The 17851-nt window shown below is 42.1% G+C and overlaps 1 protein-coding gene across 6 annotated transcripts in view; it reads left to right on the forward strand.

Annotated features, from left to right (window-relative positions):
- The window catches only part of DENND1B (DENN domain containing 1B), a 422418-nt gene that overhangs the window by 185690 nt on the left and 218877 nt on the right, over nucleotides 1–17851 (forward strand). For all 6 annotated transcript variants that reach the window (XR_012235321.1, XM_073592973.1, XM_073592974.1 and 3 more), the window contains exons 6-7: nucleotides 8659–8728; nucleotides 13305–13385. Coding sequence is in view for 5 of the 6 variants with exons in the window: in XM_073592973.1 (XP_073449074.1) it covers nucleotides 8659–8728; nucleotides 13305–13385 (151 nt within the window). In the remaining variant the exon portion in view is untranslated. The remainder of the gene's footprint in view (nucleotides 1–8658; nucleotides 8729–13304; nucleotides 13386–17851) is intronic.

Consider the following 17851-nt stretch of genomic DNA (forward strand, 5'->3'; position numbering starts at 1 on the left):
ACATCTCCTAAACTTGAGTTTAGGAGCTTTTGGCATTTTTTTGCCAAAGTTCCTAAACTCAACTCCATAAAAGTCTATGTGTCAATGTACACATAGGCTTTTACCACAGTTTAGAAGCTGCTGTGGTTAGGGGAGCTTCAACCTTCCTCAACCTTCCTCAACCTTCCTCAACCTCCCTCTCCTAAATGCAGAAGAATTGCGTTCAGGAAAGGAAAGTTTTGACTGCGGCAAAATCGTGGTAAAATTGTGGAGTAAATTTGCTGCGTTTTCCCGTAGGCTATGTGTACATGAAGCCTTAAAGTAAAAGATGCAGTCAACAGCATGCTTTGTTTACTATTAAAGAATATCTTTTGTTTGCAACTCAATTATATTCCCATATGTTTTTTGTTTTTTTTTAGATAGCTACTGTATACAACCCCATAAATACATAGAAATTTGTAAAATAAATATATATATATATACATATACATATATATATATATATATATATATATATATATATATATATATATATATATATATATAAAATATACAGTGGGGACGGAAAGTATTCAAACCCCCTTAAATTTTTCTCTTTGTTATATTGCAGCCATTTCCTAAAATCATTTAAGTTCATTTTTTTTCCTCATTATTGTACACACAGCACCACATATTGACAGAAAAACACAGAATTGTTGACATTTTTGCAGATTTATTAAAAAAGAAAAACTGAACTATCACATGGTCCTAAGTGTTCAGACCCTTTGCTGTGACACTCATATATTTAACTCAGGTGCTGTCCATTTCTTTTGATCATCCTTGAGATGGTTCTACACCTTCATTTGAGTCCAGTTGTGTTTGATTATACTGATTGGACTTGATTAGGAAAGCCACACACCTGTCTATATAAGACCTTACAGCTCACAGTGCATGTCAGAGCAAATGAGAATCATGAGGTCAAAGGAACTGCCTGAAGAGCTCAGAGACAGAATTGTGGCAAGGCACACATCTGGCCAAGGTTGCAAAAAAATTTCTGCTGCACTTAAGGTTCCTAAGAGCATAGTGGCCTCCATAATCCTTAAATGGGAGATGTTTGGGACGACCAGAACCTTTCCTAGAGCTGGCCGTCTGGCCAAACTGAGCTATTGGGGGAGAAGAGCCTTGGTGAGAGAGGTAAAGAAGAACCAAATATCACTGTGGCTGAGCTCCAGAGATGCAGTCGGGAGATGGGAGGAAGTTGTAGAACGTCAACCATCACTGCAGCCCTCCACCAGTCGGGGCTTTATGGCAGAGTGGCCCGACGGAAGCCTCTCCTCAGTGTAAGACACATGAAAGCCCGCATGGAGTTTGCTAAAAAACACCTGAAGGACTCCAAGATGGTGAGAAATAAGATTCTCTGGTCTGATGAGACCAAGATAGAACTTTTTGGCCTTAATTCTAAGCAGTACGTGTGGAGAAAACCAGGCACTGCTCATCACCTGTCCAATACAGTCCCAATAGTGAAGCATAGTGGTGGCAGCATCATGCTGTGGGGGTGTTTTTCAGCTGCAGGGACAGGACAACTGTTTGCAGTTGAGGGAAAGATGAATGCGGACAAGTACAGGGATATCCTGGATGAAAACCTTCCCCAAGAGTGCTCAGGACCTCAGACTGGGCCGAAGGTTTACCTTCCAACCAAACAACGACCTAAGCACACAGCTAAAATAATGAAGGAGTGGCTTCACAACAACCCTGTGACTGTTCCTGAATGGCCCAGCCAGAGCCCTGACTTAAACCCAATTGAGCATCTCTGGAGGGACCTAAAAATGGCTGTCCACCAACGTTTACCATCCAACCTGACAGAACTAGAGAGGATCTGCAAGGAGGAATGGCAGAGGATCCCCAAATCCAGGTGTGAAAAACTTGTTGCATCTTTTCCAAAAAGACTCATGGCTGTATTAGATCAAAAGTGTGCTTCTACTAAATATTGAGCAAAGGGTCTGAATACTTAGGACCATGTGATATTTCAGTTTTACTTTTTTAATAAATCTGCAAAAATGTCAACAATTCTGTGTTTTTCTGTCAATATGGGGTGCTGTGTGTACATTAACCACTTGCCGACCGCCTAACGTAGATATACGTCGGCAGAATGGCACGGGCAGGCAGAATCACGTATATATACGTGATCTGCCTCCCGCGGGCGGGGGGTCCGATCGGACCCCCCCCCGGTGCTAGCGGCGGTCGGCATCTGACTGGGAGCGTCGGGAGGCGAGGGGGAGACCATCCGATCGTGGCCCCCCCCTCGCGATCGCTCCCAGCCAATGGGAATCCTCCTCTGCCTGTGTGTAGTTTCACACAGGCAGAGGATGTGATGTCATCTCTCCTCGGTCTGGCAGTTTCCGTCCAGCGCCGAGGAGAGAAGACATGTAAGTGCACACAACACAAACACACACAGTAGAACATGCCAGGCATACCTTACACCCCCGATCCCCCCCCGATCGCCCCCCGATCCCCCCCCAATCACCCCCCCCCCGTCACAAACTGACATTAGCAGTATTTTTTTTTTTTTTTTTTTTCTGATTACTGCATAGTGTCAGTTTGTGACAGTTACAGTGTTAGGGCAGTGAGTATTACCCCCCTTTAGGTCTAGGATACCCCCCTAACCCCCCCTAATAAAGTTTTAACCCCTTGATCACCCCCTGTCACCAGTGTCACTAAGCGATCATTTTTCTGATCGCTGTATTAGTGTCGCTGGTGACGCTAGTTAGTGAGGTAAATATTTAGGTTCGCCGTCAGCGTTTTATAGCGACAGGGACCCCCATATACTACCTAATAAATGTTTTAACCCCTTGATTTCCCCCTAGTTAACCCTTTCACCACTGATCACCGTATAACTGTTACGAGTGACGCTGGTTAGTTCGTTTATTTTTTATAGTGTCAGGGCACCCGCCGTTTATTACCGAATAAAAGTTTAGCCCCCTGATCGCCCGGCGGTGATATGCGTCGCCCCAGGCAGCGTCAGATTAGCGCCAGTACCGCTAACACCCACGCACGCAGCATACGCCTCCCTTAGTGGTATAGTATCTGTACGGATCAATATCTGATCCGATCAGATCTATACTAGCGTCCCCAGCAGTTTAGGGTTCCCAAAAACGCAGTGTTAGCGGGATCAGCCCAGATACCCGCTAGCACCTGCGTTTTGCCCCTCTGCCCGGCCCACCCAAGTGCAGTATCGATCGATCACTGTCACTTACAAAACACTAAACGCATAACTGCAGCGTTCGCAGAGTCAGGCCTGATCCCTGCGATCGCTAACAGTTTTTTTGGTAGCGTTTTGGTGAACTGGCAAGCACCAGCCCCAAGCAGTGTCAGGTTAGCGCCAGTACCGCTAACACCCACGCACGCAGCATATGCCTCCCTTAGTGGTATAGTATCTGATCGGATCAATATCTGATCCGATCAGATCTATACTAGCGTCCCCAGCAGTTTAGGGTTCCCACAAACGCAGTGTTAGCGGGATCAGCCCAGATACCTGCTAGCACCTGCGTTTTGCCCCTCCGCCCGGCCCAGCCCAGCCAAGTGCAGTATCGATCGATCACTGACACTTACAAAACACTAAACGCATAACTGCAGCGTTCGCAGAGTCAGGCCTGATCCCTGCGATCGCTAACAGTTTTTTTGGTAGCGTTTTGGTGAACTGGCAAGCGCCAGCGGCCTAGTACACCCCGGTCGTAGTCAAACCAGCACTGCAGTAACACTTGGTGACGTGGCGAGTCCCATAAGTGCAGTTCAAGCTGGTGAGGTGGCAAGCACAAGTAGTGTCCCGCTGCCACCAAGAAGACAAACACAGGCCCGTCGTGCCCATAGTGCCCTTCCTGCTGCATTCGCCAATCCTAATTGGGAACCCACCGCTTCTGCAGCGCCCGTACTTCCCCCATTCACATCCCCAACCAAATGCAGTCGGCTGCATGAGAGGCATTTTCTTTATGTCCTCCCGAGTACCCCTACCCAACGAACCCCCCCAAAAAAGATGTTGTGTCTGCAGCAAGCGCGGATATAGGCGTGACACCCGCTATTATTGTCCCTCCTGTCCTGACAATCCTGGTCTTTGCATTGGTGAATGTTTTGAACGCTACCATTCACTAGCTGAGTATTAGCGTAGGGTACAGCATTGCACAGACTAGGACACACTTTCACAGGGTCTCCCAAGATGCCATCGCATTTTGAGAGACCCGAACCTGGAACCAGTTACCGTTATAAAAGTTAGTTACAAAAAAAAGTGTAAAAAAAAAAAAAAAAAAAAAAAAACACATACAAAAATATAAAATAAAAAAAAATAGTTGTCGTTTTATTGTTCTCTCTCTCTCTATTCTCTCTCTATTGTTCTGCTCTTTTTTACTGTATTCTATTCTGCAATGTTTTATTGTTATTATGTTTTATCATGTTTGCTTTTCAGGTATGCAATTTTTATACTTTACCGTTTACTGTGCTTTATTGTTAACCATTTTTTTGTCTTCAGGTACGCCATTCACGACTTTGAGTGGTTATACCAGAATGATGCCTGCAGGTTTAGGTATCATCTTGGTATCATTCTTTTCAGCCAGCGGTCGGCTTTCATGTAAAAGCAATCCTAGCGGCTAATTAGCCTCTAGACTGCTTTTACAAGCAGTGGGAGGGAATGCCCCTCCCCCCCCAACGTCTTCCGTGTTTTTCTCTGGCTCTCCTGTCTCAACAGGGAACCTGAAAATGCAGCCGGTGATTCAGCCAGCTGACCATAGAGCTGATCAGAGACCAGAGTGGCTCCAAACATCTCTATGGCCTAAGAAACCGGAAGCTGCGAGCATTTTATGACTTAGATTTCGCCGGATGTAAACAGCGCCATTGGGAAATTGGGAAAGCATTTTATCACACCGATCTTGGTGTGGTCAGATGCTTTGAGGGCAGAGGAGAAATCTAGGGTCTAATAGACCCCAATTTTTGCAAAAAAGAGTACCTGTCATTACCTATTGCTATGATAGGGGATATTTACATTCCCTGAGATAACAATAAAAATGATTAAAAAAAAAAAAAATGAAAGGAACAGTTTAAAAATAAGATAAAAAAATAATAATAATAAAGAAAAAAAAAAAAAAAAAAAAAAAAAGCACCCCTGTCCCCCCTGCTCTCGCGCTAAGGCGAACGCAAGCGTCGGTCTGGCGTCAAATGTAAACAGCAATTGCACCATGCATGTGAGGTATCGCCGCGAAGGTCAGATCGAGGGCAGTAAGTTTAGCAGTAGACCTCCTCTGTAAATCTAAAGTGGTAACCTGTAAAGGCTTTTAAAGGCTTTTAAAAATGTATTTAGTTTGTCGCCACTGCACGTTTGTGCGCAATTTTAAAGCATGTCATGTTTGGTATCCATGTACTCGGCCTAAGATCATCTTTTTTATTTCATCAAACATTTGGGCAATATAGTGTGTTTTAGTGCATTAAAATGTAAAAAAGTGTGTTTTTTCCCCAAAAAATGCGTTTGAAAAATCGCTGCGCAAATACTGTGTGAAAAAAAAAAATGAAACACCCACCATTTTAATCTGTAGGGCATTTGCTTTAAAAAAAATATATAATGTTTGGGGGTTCAAAGTAATTTTCTTGCAAAAAAAAATTATTTTTTTATGTAAACAATAAGTGTCAGAAAGGGCTTTGTCTTCAAGTGGTTAGAAGTGTGGGTGATGTGTGACATAAGCTTCTAGATGTTGTGCATAAAATGCCAGGACAGTTCAAAACCCCCCCAAATGACCCCATTTTGGAAAGTAGACACCCCAAGCTATTTGCTGAGAGTCATGTTGAGTCCATGGAATAATTTATATTGTGACACAAGTTGCGGGAAAGAGACAATTTTTTATTTTTTTTATTTTTTTTTGCGCAAAGTTGTCACTAAATGATATATTGCTCAAACATGCCATGGGAATATGTGAAATTACACCCCAAAATACATTCTGCTGCTTCTCCTGAGTACGGGGATACCACATGTGTGAGACTTTTTGGGAGCCTAGCCGCGTACGGGACCCCGAAAACCAAGCACCGCCTTCAGGCTTTCTAAGGCCGTAAATTTTTGATTTCACTCTTCACTGCCTATCACAGTTTCGGAGGCCATGGAATGCCCAGGTGGCAAAAAAACCCCCCAAATGACCCCATTTTGGAAAGTAGACACCCCAAGCTATTTGATGAGAGGTATAGTGAGTATTTTGCAGACCTCACTTTTTGTCACAAAGTTTTGAAAATTGAAAAAAGAAAAAAAAAAAATTTTTTTTCTCGTCTTTCTTTATTTTCAAAAACAAATGAGAGCTGCAAAATACTCACCATGCCTCTCAGCAAATAGCTTGGGGTGTCTACTTTCCAAAATGGGGTCATTTGGGGGGGGTTTGTGCCACCTGGGCATTCCATGGCCTCCGAAACTGTGATAGGCAGTGAGGAGTAAAATCAAAAATGTACGCCCTTAGAAATCCTGAAGGCAGTGATTGGTTTTCGGGGTCCCGTACGCGGCTAGGCTCCCAAAAAGTCCCACACATGTGGTATCCCCATACTCAGGAGAAGCAGCTAAATGTATTTTGGGGTGCAATTCCACATATGCCCATGGCCTGTGTGAGCAATATATCATTTAGTGACAACTTTGTGCAAAAAAAAAAAAAAAATTTGTCACTTTCCCGCAACTTGTGTCAAAATATAAAACATTCCATGGACTCAACATGCCTCAAAGCAAATAGCTTGGGGTGTCTACTTTCCAAAATGGGGTCATTTGGGGGGGTTTTATGTCATCTGGGCATTTTATGGCCTTCAAAACTGTGATAGGTAGTGAGGAGTAAAATCAAAAATGTACGCCCTTAGAAATCCTGAAGGCAGTGATTGGTTTTCGGGGCCCCGTACGCGGCTAGGCTCCCAAAAAGTCCCACACATGTGGTATCCCCATACTCAGGAGAAGCAGCTAAATGTATTTTGGGGTGCAATTCCACATATGCCCATGGCCTGTGTGAGCAATATATCATTTAGTGACAACTTTTTGTAATTTTTTTTTTTTTTTTTTGTCATTGTTCAATCACTTGGGACAAAAAAAATGAATATTCAATGGGCTCAACATGCCTCTCAGCAAATTCCTTGGGGTGTCTACTTTCCAAAATGGGGTCATTTGTGGGGGTTTTGTACTGCCCTGCCATTTTAGCACCTCAAGAAACGACATAGGCAGTCATAAATTAAAGGCTGTGTAAATTCCAGAAAATGTACCCTAGTTTGTAGACGCTATAACTTTTGCGCAAACCAATAAATATACACTTATTGACATTTTTTTTTACCAAAGACATGTGGCCGAATACATTTTGGCCTAAATGTATGACTAAAATTGAGTTTATTGGATTTTTTTTAGAACAAAAAGTAGAAAATATCATTTTTTTTTCAAAATTTTCGGTCTTTTTCCGTGTATAGCGCAAAAAATAAAAACGGCAGAGGTGATCAAATACTATCAAAAGAAAGCTCTATTTGTGGGAAGAAAAGGACGCAAATTTCGTTTGGGTACAGCATTGCATGACCGCGCAATTAGCAGTTAAAGCGACGCAGTGCCGAATTGTAAAAAGTGCTCTGGTCAGGAAGGGGGTAAAACCTTCCGGGGCTGAAGTGGTTAATGAGGAAAAAAAATGAACTTAAATGATTTTAGCAAATGGCCGCAATATAACAAAGAGTGAAAAATTTAAGGGGGTCTGAATACTTTCCGTCCCCACTGTGTATGTCTGTGTATATATATATATATATATATATATATATATATATATATATACACACACAAGGTATGTCTAAAAAGTTTGGTGAATGGACCCATATGCACTATATCCAGAGACACGTGAAAAAGCCCCACCAAGCCTGGAGTACACGTGACCCTTAGCGTAAACCCGCTGGGGCGGTCGACCGTAATCAGTATGAGAGGTAGGGTTACAGTGCAATGGAGCAACAAGTGAACATCAAGTTCTGCTACAAGTTGGAGAAACCGGTGTTGGAGACGCATGAGAGGTAGGAAGGTAATTTGTCTGTATCTTCTGTTTGCTGATACCATTCACCGAACGTTTTAGACACACCTCACATGTATGTGTGTGTGTGTGTGTATATATATATATATATATATATATATTATATCCACAGTTCATAAATATTAACATAGCTGTGATAACTTTTCTGCAGTAAGTCGAGTCAGCACCCTGACCTCATATCTTGCACTAGAGAACAAGGCTTTCCTGTGCATGCCAGTCTCTACTCATGTAAAGCTCATCATACATTCTATACACTTTGTAATGACCCCCAAACACTGCGGCTCTGCCGTGAGGGAGCCAGCCTGACACGACATTGAAATGCATGACCTCTCTTGCACAGAGCCATGCATCTCACTATCCTTTTGTAACAGGGACATAAATCTGCTGCCCAGAGGAGGGAGATGCCCACACAAGGGACAGGCTATTTTTCATTAGGCAGTAGATGGCAATATTCATACAATAATATGATAAATGGCTCTACACTGCAGTGAATAGTACAGTGTCTTTGCTGGCAGATAAATCAACTGTTCTAAGCATTGCCACTGACTTTAGTAGCGTGTGTGTAAATATGTGTGTGATGTATATATGGAAATGTATATGCTCATGCTTTGGTCATGCTCTCTTTTAATAATGTGTTTATTCCATTCAGTTATCTTCCCTGGTTTGAAGTCTACTACAAACTATTAAATACACTGGCTGACTATTTAGTAAAAGAGCAGGTAACAATTTATTTTCTTTATAGCTTATGAAAATTAACGGTTTGATTGTTTAATTCATTTTATTCATCAGTACTTTCTGTTGAAACAATCCCAATACAGTCATGCAAAACAGTAAGTACATCCCATGGAAATTTTTGACTTAGACTTTTTCAGCATATTTGAACAGGCAGACAATAGATCTTTGCTCAGACAGTGCCTAGATATGAAGGTAATATTCTTGAACAAATGAGACATAAAAGTGACCTGATGTATTTATTCTATAATGCAAACAAACAAAAATGGAGATTTATCACATAGAAAAAAGTAAGAACATTTAAAACCATATCAAATCAATAAATTAGAATGAAATGAGAACCTTCTTAGGGAAGTATGCAGGTTAGAGCCTTATTTAACCACTTGCCCACTGTGCACTTAAACCGCCTTCCTAACCAGACCAATTTTCATCTTTCAGCGCGCTCACATTTTGAATGACAATTACTCAGTCATGCAACACCGTACCCATATGAAATTTTTGTCCTTTTTTTCACACAAATAGAGCTTTCTTTTAGTGGTATTTAATCACGGCTGGGGTTTTAATTTTTTGCGCTATAAAAGAAAAAAGACCGAACATTTTGTAAAAAAAATGGCATTTTTCTTAGTTTCTGTTATAAAATTTTGCAAATTTATAATTTTTCTTCATAAATTTTGGCCATATTTATACTGCTACATATCTTTGGTAAAAAATAACCCAAATAGGTGTATATTATTTGGTCTGTGTAAAAGTTATAGAGTCAATAAGCTATGGTGCCAATCTCTGAAAATTGATAACGCCTGAAGTACTGACGGCCTATCTCATTTCTTGAGACCCTAACAAGCCAGGAAAGTACAAATACCCTCCCAAATGACCCCTTTTTGGGAAGTAGACATTCCAAGGTATTTAGTAAGAGGCATGGTGAGTTTTTTCAAGTTGTAATTTTTTCCCACAATTTTTTGCAAAATCAAGATTTTTTTTTTCTTTTCACAAAATTGTCATATTAGCAGTTTATTTCTCACACACAGCATATGCATACCACAAATTACACCCCAAAACACATTTTACTACTCCTCCTCCTGAGTATGGGGATACCACATGTGTGAGACTTTTACACAGCCTGGCCACATATAGAGGCCTAACATGCAGGGAGCACCGTCAGGCGTTCTAGGCGCTTAAATTACACATATCTTTTCTTGACAACCTCTTGCACTTTTGAAGGTCCTGGAGCACCAGGACAATGGAAACGCCCCAAAAATTAACCCATTTTGGAAAGAAAACACCCCAATGTATAATCTATGAGGCATAATGAGTCTTTTGAACATATCCTTTTTTCTACAAGTTTCTGGAAAATGTGGGGAAAAAATAAAAACGCATTTTTTTTTACACAAAGTTGTCCATTTATACAATATTTCTAACACATAGCATGTACATGCCAAAAATTACACTCCAAAATAGATTCTCCTACTCCTGAGTATGGCGATACCACATGTGGGAGACTTTTCCACAGCCTGGCCACATACAGAGGCCAGACATGCAATGAGCACCATCAGGTGTTCTAGGGGCATAAATGTCAAATCTAATTTGACTACCTATTACACTTTTGTGAGACACTGATGGGCACTGTAGTGGCATGGATGTAGCATGAATGAGCATGAATGGGTATGACTGGGTATTTCGTGAATATGGCTGGGTATTGCTGAGTATGACTGGGTATGGCTGGGTATTGCTGAGTATGGCTGGGTATACAGTAGCTGGGTGTTTCTAGGTATGGCTGAGTATGGATGGGATGGCTGAGAATGGATTGCTGAGCATGGATGAGTATGGATGGGGCTGAGTATGGATGGCTGGATGAGTTCTGTAATGGGCACAGAGTGGCGCTGTGGGAGAGAGGAACCGGTCATGACGCCGGTTTGTTTACAAGTGATCGTGCCGTCATTTGACGGAGCAGTCGTGGTAAACGGCCACTATTAGCGGCCGTTTACCATGATCAGTTATGAAGGACCCGGCGGTCACAGATACTCCCTTGTGCGTGCCCCAGGGGGCGCGCGGGAGCGTGTTTCTGGGAGGGCGTCATAGTATGCCCTCCCAGAGTTATCAAGCCTTGCTGTAGCCGTCATTTGGGTATAGCGCGGTTGTTAAGTGGTTAAACATCAGATATCTGGGGTGGGGTGTGGTGTTCTCTTTGCTATTAATGTGTAGTGTCATCATGCCAAGATCAAAAGAGCTCTTTAAGGCTCTAAGAAAGAAGTTATGGATGCTTATGGGTCCAGCAAGGGGTTTAAAAGATTACCAAATTATTTGAAGTCATTCCACTGTAAGGAAAATAACCTACAATTAGCATTTGTCCAGGACTGGTCGGACCAGCAACTCGACTGTCAGATGCTAATAGGAGTCTAAAAGAGGTTTTGCAAATGTAACCTGCATTGAATATGTGCCCTTAAAAAAGCAATTGCTGTCTAAATAGAACATTAGAGCAAGAGTACAATTTGAACATGTAAATGGAGACTGGGTTTTCTGGAACAATGTTCTGTGGACTGATGGCAGTAGACATGTTTAGTGCAAACCAAACACAGCATGTTGAGAGAAGAACCACATACTGTGAAGCATGGTGAAAATGTTATGCTCAATGGCAAACTGTACTCTCGCTCTAATGTTTTTAGACGCATACTGTGAAGCATGGTGAAAATTGCTTTGAGGATGGTTTGCTGCTTAAAGGCCTGGACAGCTTGCTTCGTGAAGTTTGCTATGAATTTAGCATCGTATTAAAGTTTTTACTTAGCGATTGTAAACTCATCTTTTTTTTTAAATGCATGTCATACTTACCTGCTCTGTGCAATGATTTTGCACAGAGCAGACCCGATCCTCCTCTATTCGGGGCCCCAGCCAGCACTCCTGGCTTCTCACCCCTGCCAAGTGCCCACCATAGCAAGCCGCTCCATTGCCCCCGCTCCCTCCTCACTGGCTGTGATTGACAGCAGCAGGAGCCTATTGCTCCCACTACTGTCTCTGGGCCTATGAAGAAGAAATGCAGAGAATACATTAAGGTAAAACATCTTTAGCTCTTAAAACCACTGTAGGGAGATTGTGAGGCCATCTGTCCAAAGGTTGACCTTGAAATGGATCTTTTAACTTTTTAATGATCCAAAGCACACTAGCAAATCCACAAAAGTATGCATCAAAAGAAAAAATAGAGGATTATAGACTGATCTAGTCAAAGTTTTGATTTGATTCTCTTTAAAATGCTGTGGGGGGATTCGAAGCTTGCAACTAAATGAACTTTGCATGGAGTAATGGTCAAATGTTTTATTGAGTTGATGCTAGAGACTGGTGGACAGTTATGCAAAATGCCCACAAGAAGTATCCAGCTATAGGTGACAGTGTCAGCTTCTGAGGCCAGGGGTGTGCTTCTTTCATGGTACATTTTACATTTCTTCATCCTTTTATTGAATAAGTGATTGAAAAGGCCAATTTCCCATGTGTTTATATCAAAGAATGATCTGTGGACAATATTTGAAGAGCTAATGTTTGCTTGTTAAAATATGTTGAAAAAATTCAGTTTCCATGGGGTTTACTTACTTTTTCACCTGAATGTATTACATAATTTTATTCTTTAATGCATGTACTCATTTTGTGCATAATGCAAATTTTGTGTTTTATGCATTTTTGAATTCTTTAAAGATGAACACCAGCCAAAACAGTTTTTATTGTAGTTGAGTATAAAAGAATTAGCATTTCTGTTTGGTTTTTGCTTCTATCCAACCTCAGGCCAGCTTCACGTGTGTGTTAAAGGTAACCTCTGGTGGAAAAGAAACTTCCCTTTTTTACCTTGCAGTGCATCTTCACCAGCACTGCAAGGGTTAAATGCATGTTTATGAATAGGGTACCCATTAAAAGCACTTTTACTTATCCCATTCTTCTCTTCCCTTGGCAGCTGCCACTCAAATCTTCTTTCTCGTGTTCTGACTTGTGAGCGGTCCATTAACATCCTTGTGTACAGTGCAGAGCTTTTGGCCCAGCATTGTACTTGGGGAGAAGAGGCTGAATTACCTCAGATGGGATGAAAAGGTCACCTTTTAAAATAAATGGCACATCAATGCATGATACTGCAACATGCGCGTGTTCATTCATTACACACAGTCTGTGTTCTATTAGCTTCAGTAGAGGGTATAGGAGACATCAGGGGTCTAAGAACATAAACGTATGCAGCAGGAGTGCCTATGTACAAATAAAGAAAAAGATTTAAAGCTGAACTCCAGGGAAAAAAAATCAGGGGTTAACTGCTTGTGTTACCTGGGGTGGTGGTGGTGGTGGGGGGTTTGTGTAATGAATAAGGTGATATACTTACCTTATTCCCTGCCACAAGCACTCCTCCACTGCCTGATGCTTTGGAATTTGTGGGTCCTTGGCATTCTCCCATGCAGTACTGAACTGCTGGTGACCAGCAGACCAGTGACTTTGGGGGATACTGCAATATTTTTTATTTTCAAGGCCATGATTTAAATTCATATATCTGCCTTAAGTGAAGGTTTGAGATGTATTAATGCTGTATTTTTGTCCTTTCAGGAAAATGACTTGAATGATATACTGAAGACTCTGTATAATCACCCAGTTCCCAAAGCTCACACTCCGGTTAGTCTGAACCTGGTAAGTGTCCCAACCAGTACCAAAGCTGTGAATATTACAGAGCATGTCATAGGAAATGGGATTTAAATGCGAGTCATTGGGTCCATTATTTACTGACAGGTCTGCATTATAATTGATTTCTAGTAAAAAAGAAGTTGTTTACCTTTCTTTGTTACTCTTAGTGAAACTACGCAACCCATTTTGTCCTGTCTCTTCATGTTGTGGTGATGCCCTCCTAATGTTTGGACCCTGACATCATGCTGCTAGCAGATAAACATCAGTACTGTATATAAGATAAGGCTAGCACATCCGTTAAAGCTGGATCATAAAATGTCCATACACAGAAGTGGGGATCATCTTGATGATTAATTATCCCTTAAACCAACCTTAATATATCTAATATGTATACCCACATATGTAAAGTGTAGCCCTAAACCATGTCAGTGGTCTATGTTTGCATTCAGTATTAGAAAGAAACAAACTACATTTATTATCTGTTATATTAGGGGACACATGATAAAGTATTCACTTACATTGGGTTATGCTGCTGCCTTCAGGACACTGGCAAGTATGCTTCCACCCCTTCTCCTCCAGAGTCTTTCTCTGAATTGCCTAGGGCCTAAGTTGCTTCTACACCGTAACTGAGGATGAGGAGGATTATACTTGTACAGAAGTCTCAATCTGTAGGCATAACTTCAAAACTTAAAGTGCTTTTTACCTAGGGGTGCACATCTTCACTGGCCTCACGATTCGATTACGATGATCATGTCTACGATTCGATTCGATTCCGCGATGCATCACGATGCATCATGATTACAGCGTAAGTCCGAAAGTGCTCATGGTTTTCAACAAAAAAAATTCAAGTAGTCGTGAGAACATTTTTTTTATTCTATCTGTTCTTAAGAAAAAAAGAGACAACAGAGGAGCTCCAGGCTCTCTTCCAAAATACTAAAGGAGATGGTCAGAGACTGCAGACCTACTACAGGAGACGATCAGAGACTGCGAACATGCTACAGGAGATGGTCAGAGACTGCGGACATGCTACAGGAGATGGTCAGAGACTGCGGACATAGAACAGGAGATGATCAGACACTGCAGATATAGTACAGGAGATGATCAGACGCTGCAGACATAGTACAGGAGATGATCAGAGACTGTGGACATGCTACAGGAGATGGTCAGAGACTGCGGTGCTGGTGGCAGCCTGTAATGAGCAGGGCGATCTGCCTGCTCACCATCTCCATTCCAGACGCCGGTGTTCTTGCATTTCACGTCTCTCCTGAGGTCTGCAGGGAATTCTCCCGGGAGAGCGCTCCGTGCGTAAAGCTGTTACTTAGTATGTGTATATGCCGCTCATGTGACTCCTGGCCCGCCTCTCTCCTCTCACGTCTCTCCTGATGTCAGCCCCGCCCGCCTCTCTTCTGACCTGATAGCTCCAGTCAGTGGGTGCCTGGGCGGGGATGACATCAGGAGAGATGTGAGAGGAGAGAGGCGGGTCGAGAGTCACATGAACGGCATATACACATACTAAGTAACAGCTTTACGCACGGAGCGCTCTCCCGGGAGGGGCGGGGCAAGAAATCGATTTTACCGTTCGCATGCATCGATGCTGCATCGGGCACACCCGAATCGCGATGCATCGGTGCAGCGAATAATTTCAGCAACCCTAATTTTACCCCAGCATTTCATATTCCTGGCATGCGTCTGTTACCATGTATGTACTTGTATTAAAAAGTATCACGTTCTCTTTGCATTGCTTCCTTTGTGTGAAATACCTGGTGAATCCTGTCAGTCTTCCTGCTTTTCAAACTGATCACGCTAGGCATGAAAGCACATCCATCTCAGTTTTCTTCTTTGCATACTTTTTGAGAGCAGAGCCCTGCATGTCCTCCAGTGGTCAGACTTGTGATGACACCCCCCCTTTACACAGCTCTTTAGATCGGTGTGTTTCTCTGCCTCCTGTTGGCAGGCTCCCCTGCAGTCTGTACCCCACAGATCTCTAAGGCCCTTAAGCAGCTGAGAACAGTGGTCATGTGATCACTTACAATATATCTATAATTATATACACTCATGTTTGGCCTCGGGTTGTTCTTGTTTCACAAGATAAGGGTTCACATATACTTTAAAGAAACCATCTCTGTCCTTATTAAAGCAGTCTACAAATGCTTAGACTTGAAGCTATGAGCACCAGGTAGGCTTTAACTTATCAGCCTGAGTTCTCTAAAAAAATTCCCCCGCCTGAAAAGACTTTTCCAGTGCATTCCCTTTTGCAACAGATCTTACTGTATATAGTGATTAATCTAACCCTGGTAAAGCCGTTGCTTCTCCAAAATGTTTTGCCTAGCTATAACCTATGGAGGAGGGGTTCCTAAGGTGGATCCATTTCTTGTGTTGACAAGATTCTAGCTGTTCCTGTTGAGGGACATCTCTGTGTTTTAAGACCTGACAGATTAAAGCTTAGAAGCCCTTTCTAAGACCTTTATTTTACTCACAGGTCCCACCCTACAACCTGCCATTGCTACCTTGTCCATCTGCCAGGCTCAGCTGTCTGATCTAAGGTTAAATCACAGTATCTTGGATCTGGCCTAAAAGATCCTTTTTTACTGCAGCAGATGGAGCTCGTTCCTCTAGCCCAAATCTATTTTGTTGAAAGGCTAGTAGTTGTTATATTCTAAACATCCTGCAATGTTCCTCAAAACATCCGCAACATGCGGACGAACCTTTGGCTCAGATGATGGTCTGTGGCGCATCAGTGCAAGAAATGCCTCTTGCCTTTTCGGTGAACCCCTGAACAAGTTTATTACGAAAGTTATGGGGGAGGTTCTAATCAAACCTGTTCATCATACTCAAGGCCAAGGGGGACATCTGACTCATCCTGGATCTAAAGGCTCTCAACATCTTTTTCCAGATGCAAAAGTTCCACATGGAATTTGCCTTGTCAGTTATTGTATCCCACAATCTGGGAGACCTTCTGGCTTCTGTGGATATTAAGTTTCCCATTTTTTATGTCCCTATCTTCCTGGCGCATTGACGCTTCCTATGTTTTGTTTTGAATATGCAACCTTACCAGTTTGTTGACATTCCCCTTTGGCCTGTCAAAAAGAGAGATTTGTTTTATCAAAAAATATGAAACTCTGGATGGTGAAGAAATCGGCCACAACTCTGGTGAGCAATACCACTTTTGCTCCAAGTTGGTTGAAAGTTAAAGCTGAAGGGGGTACATCACCATACACAATAATTATGTGCAATGGTGTGTATCCCTTAGCTGCATGCGGCTGCTTCTGCTAAAAATCCTCTTTGTGCCTCCTCACAGTGAACGCATACTGTCCTGAGTGGCTGTCTTCCAACACTGGTAAGGGGTTAACTGCAGCAGCTGCTACTGAGAAAAGTTGTGCTGTCCTTGCTCTCTTTGCCATTCACAGATCTCCTACTATTATTGTCCCACAGTGCATTGCACTCTTTGAATGGGTGCTGGTGCAGTTGATTGAATTGCTCCACAAGTTCACAGAATGTGATGGATTGTGTGAGCGTGATATACAAGTTCTGTGAATGGCAAAAAAAACAAAACAAAAGAAAAAACAAACTATATTTCACATAAGGAATAAGCAGAGCTAAAAATCCTCAATCCTACTGAAAGCTTTCTTGATAGTGTAAGCCACCGCCATGTTTCCTGTATGAAAGGTTGGCGCTGTTTAGCATCGTAATGGAACATGTGTGTGAGTTTATAATCAAAGACCCTTGTATACACATCCTGTACATACATGTTACCTCATTTAGGCAACTATGCTAGAAAACTTTGCAAACTAGCACCATTACATTTACCGCAAACTACTCACAATGTACACTAAACCTGTTTGCAATGTTATCCTACATAGTTGCTTAATGTTATTGTTACAGCGGTTATGAATATTTTAGTTTTTTTAGGGGTGACAACCAAGGTTTTAGAGAATTAGATACTTTATTAACAATCATGGCCAATTAGATTAATTTTGGCTCTTGGGGAACTTCAATCCTCACCATGCAAAACATGAATAACTTGTAGTCCTTCAAAAAATTGCAGATCCCCAGATGTACATCACTGATTAGGAATGCTAATACCGTTGAACTATAGGTTTTAAAATAGTAATTATGTTAATGATATTAAGGACAATACACAGTTAAGGTATGTATGCTATGGGGATGTTACAAGTCTAAGTATATGACCTCAATCAGAGAAATGCCTAATACCACAGCTTTGCTCAAGACTCGCCTCTTTGGTACATAGACAACCTGGGTGCCAGCCACTGTAGACCTTCTCCACTCCCATCAGAAATACTAAAAAATGTATCAGCCACACTCTACTCTTAGCGTCTCCTTATGAGTTGTCAACAAAATGGCTGCATACAGCAATGTCTCATGGGAACCAACCTTCCTTGATGCATTTCACCACTCCTGGCTTGCTCATAAGACCCTACAGTGATTGAGGGGGGGATCCTAAATATCCAAAA

This window comes from Aquarana catesbeiana, linkage group LG07 (genome assembly GCF_042186555.1).
Source record: "Aquarana catesbeiana isolate 2022-GZ linkage group LG07, ASM4218655v1, whole genome shotgun sequence".
Taxonomy (NCBI): Eukaryota; Metazoa; Chordata; class Amphibia; order Anura; family Ranidae; genus Aquarana; species Aquarana catesbeiana.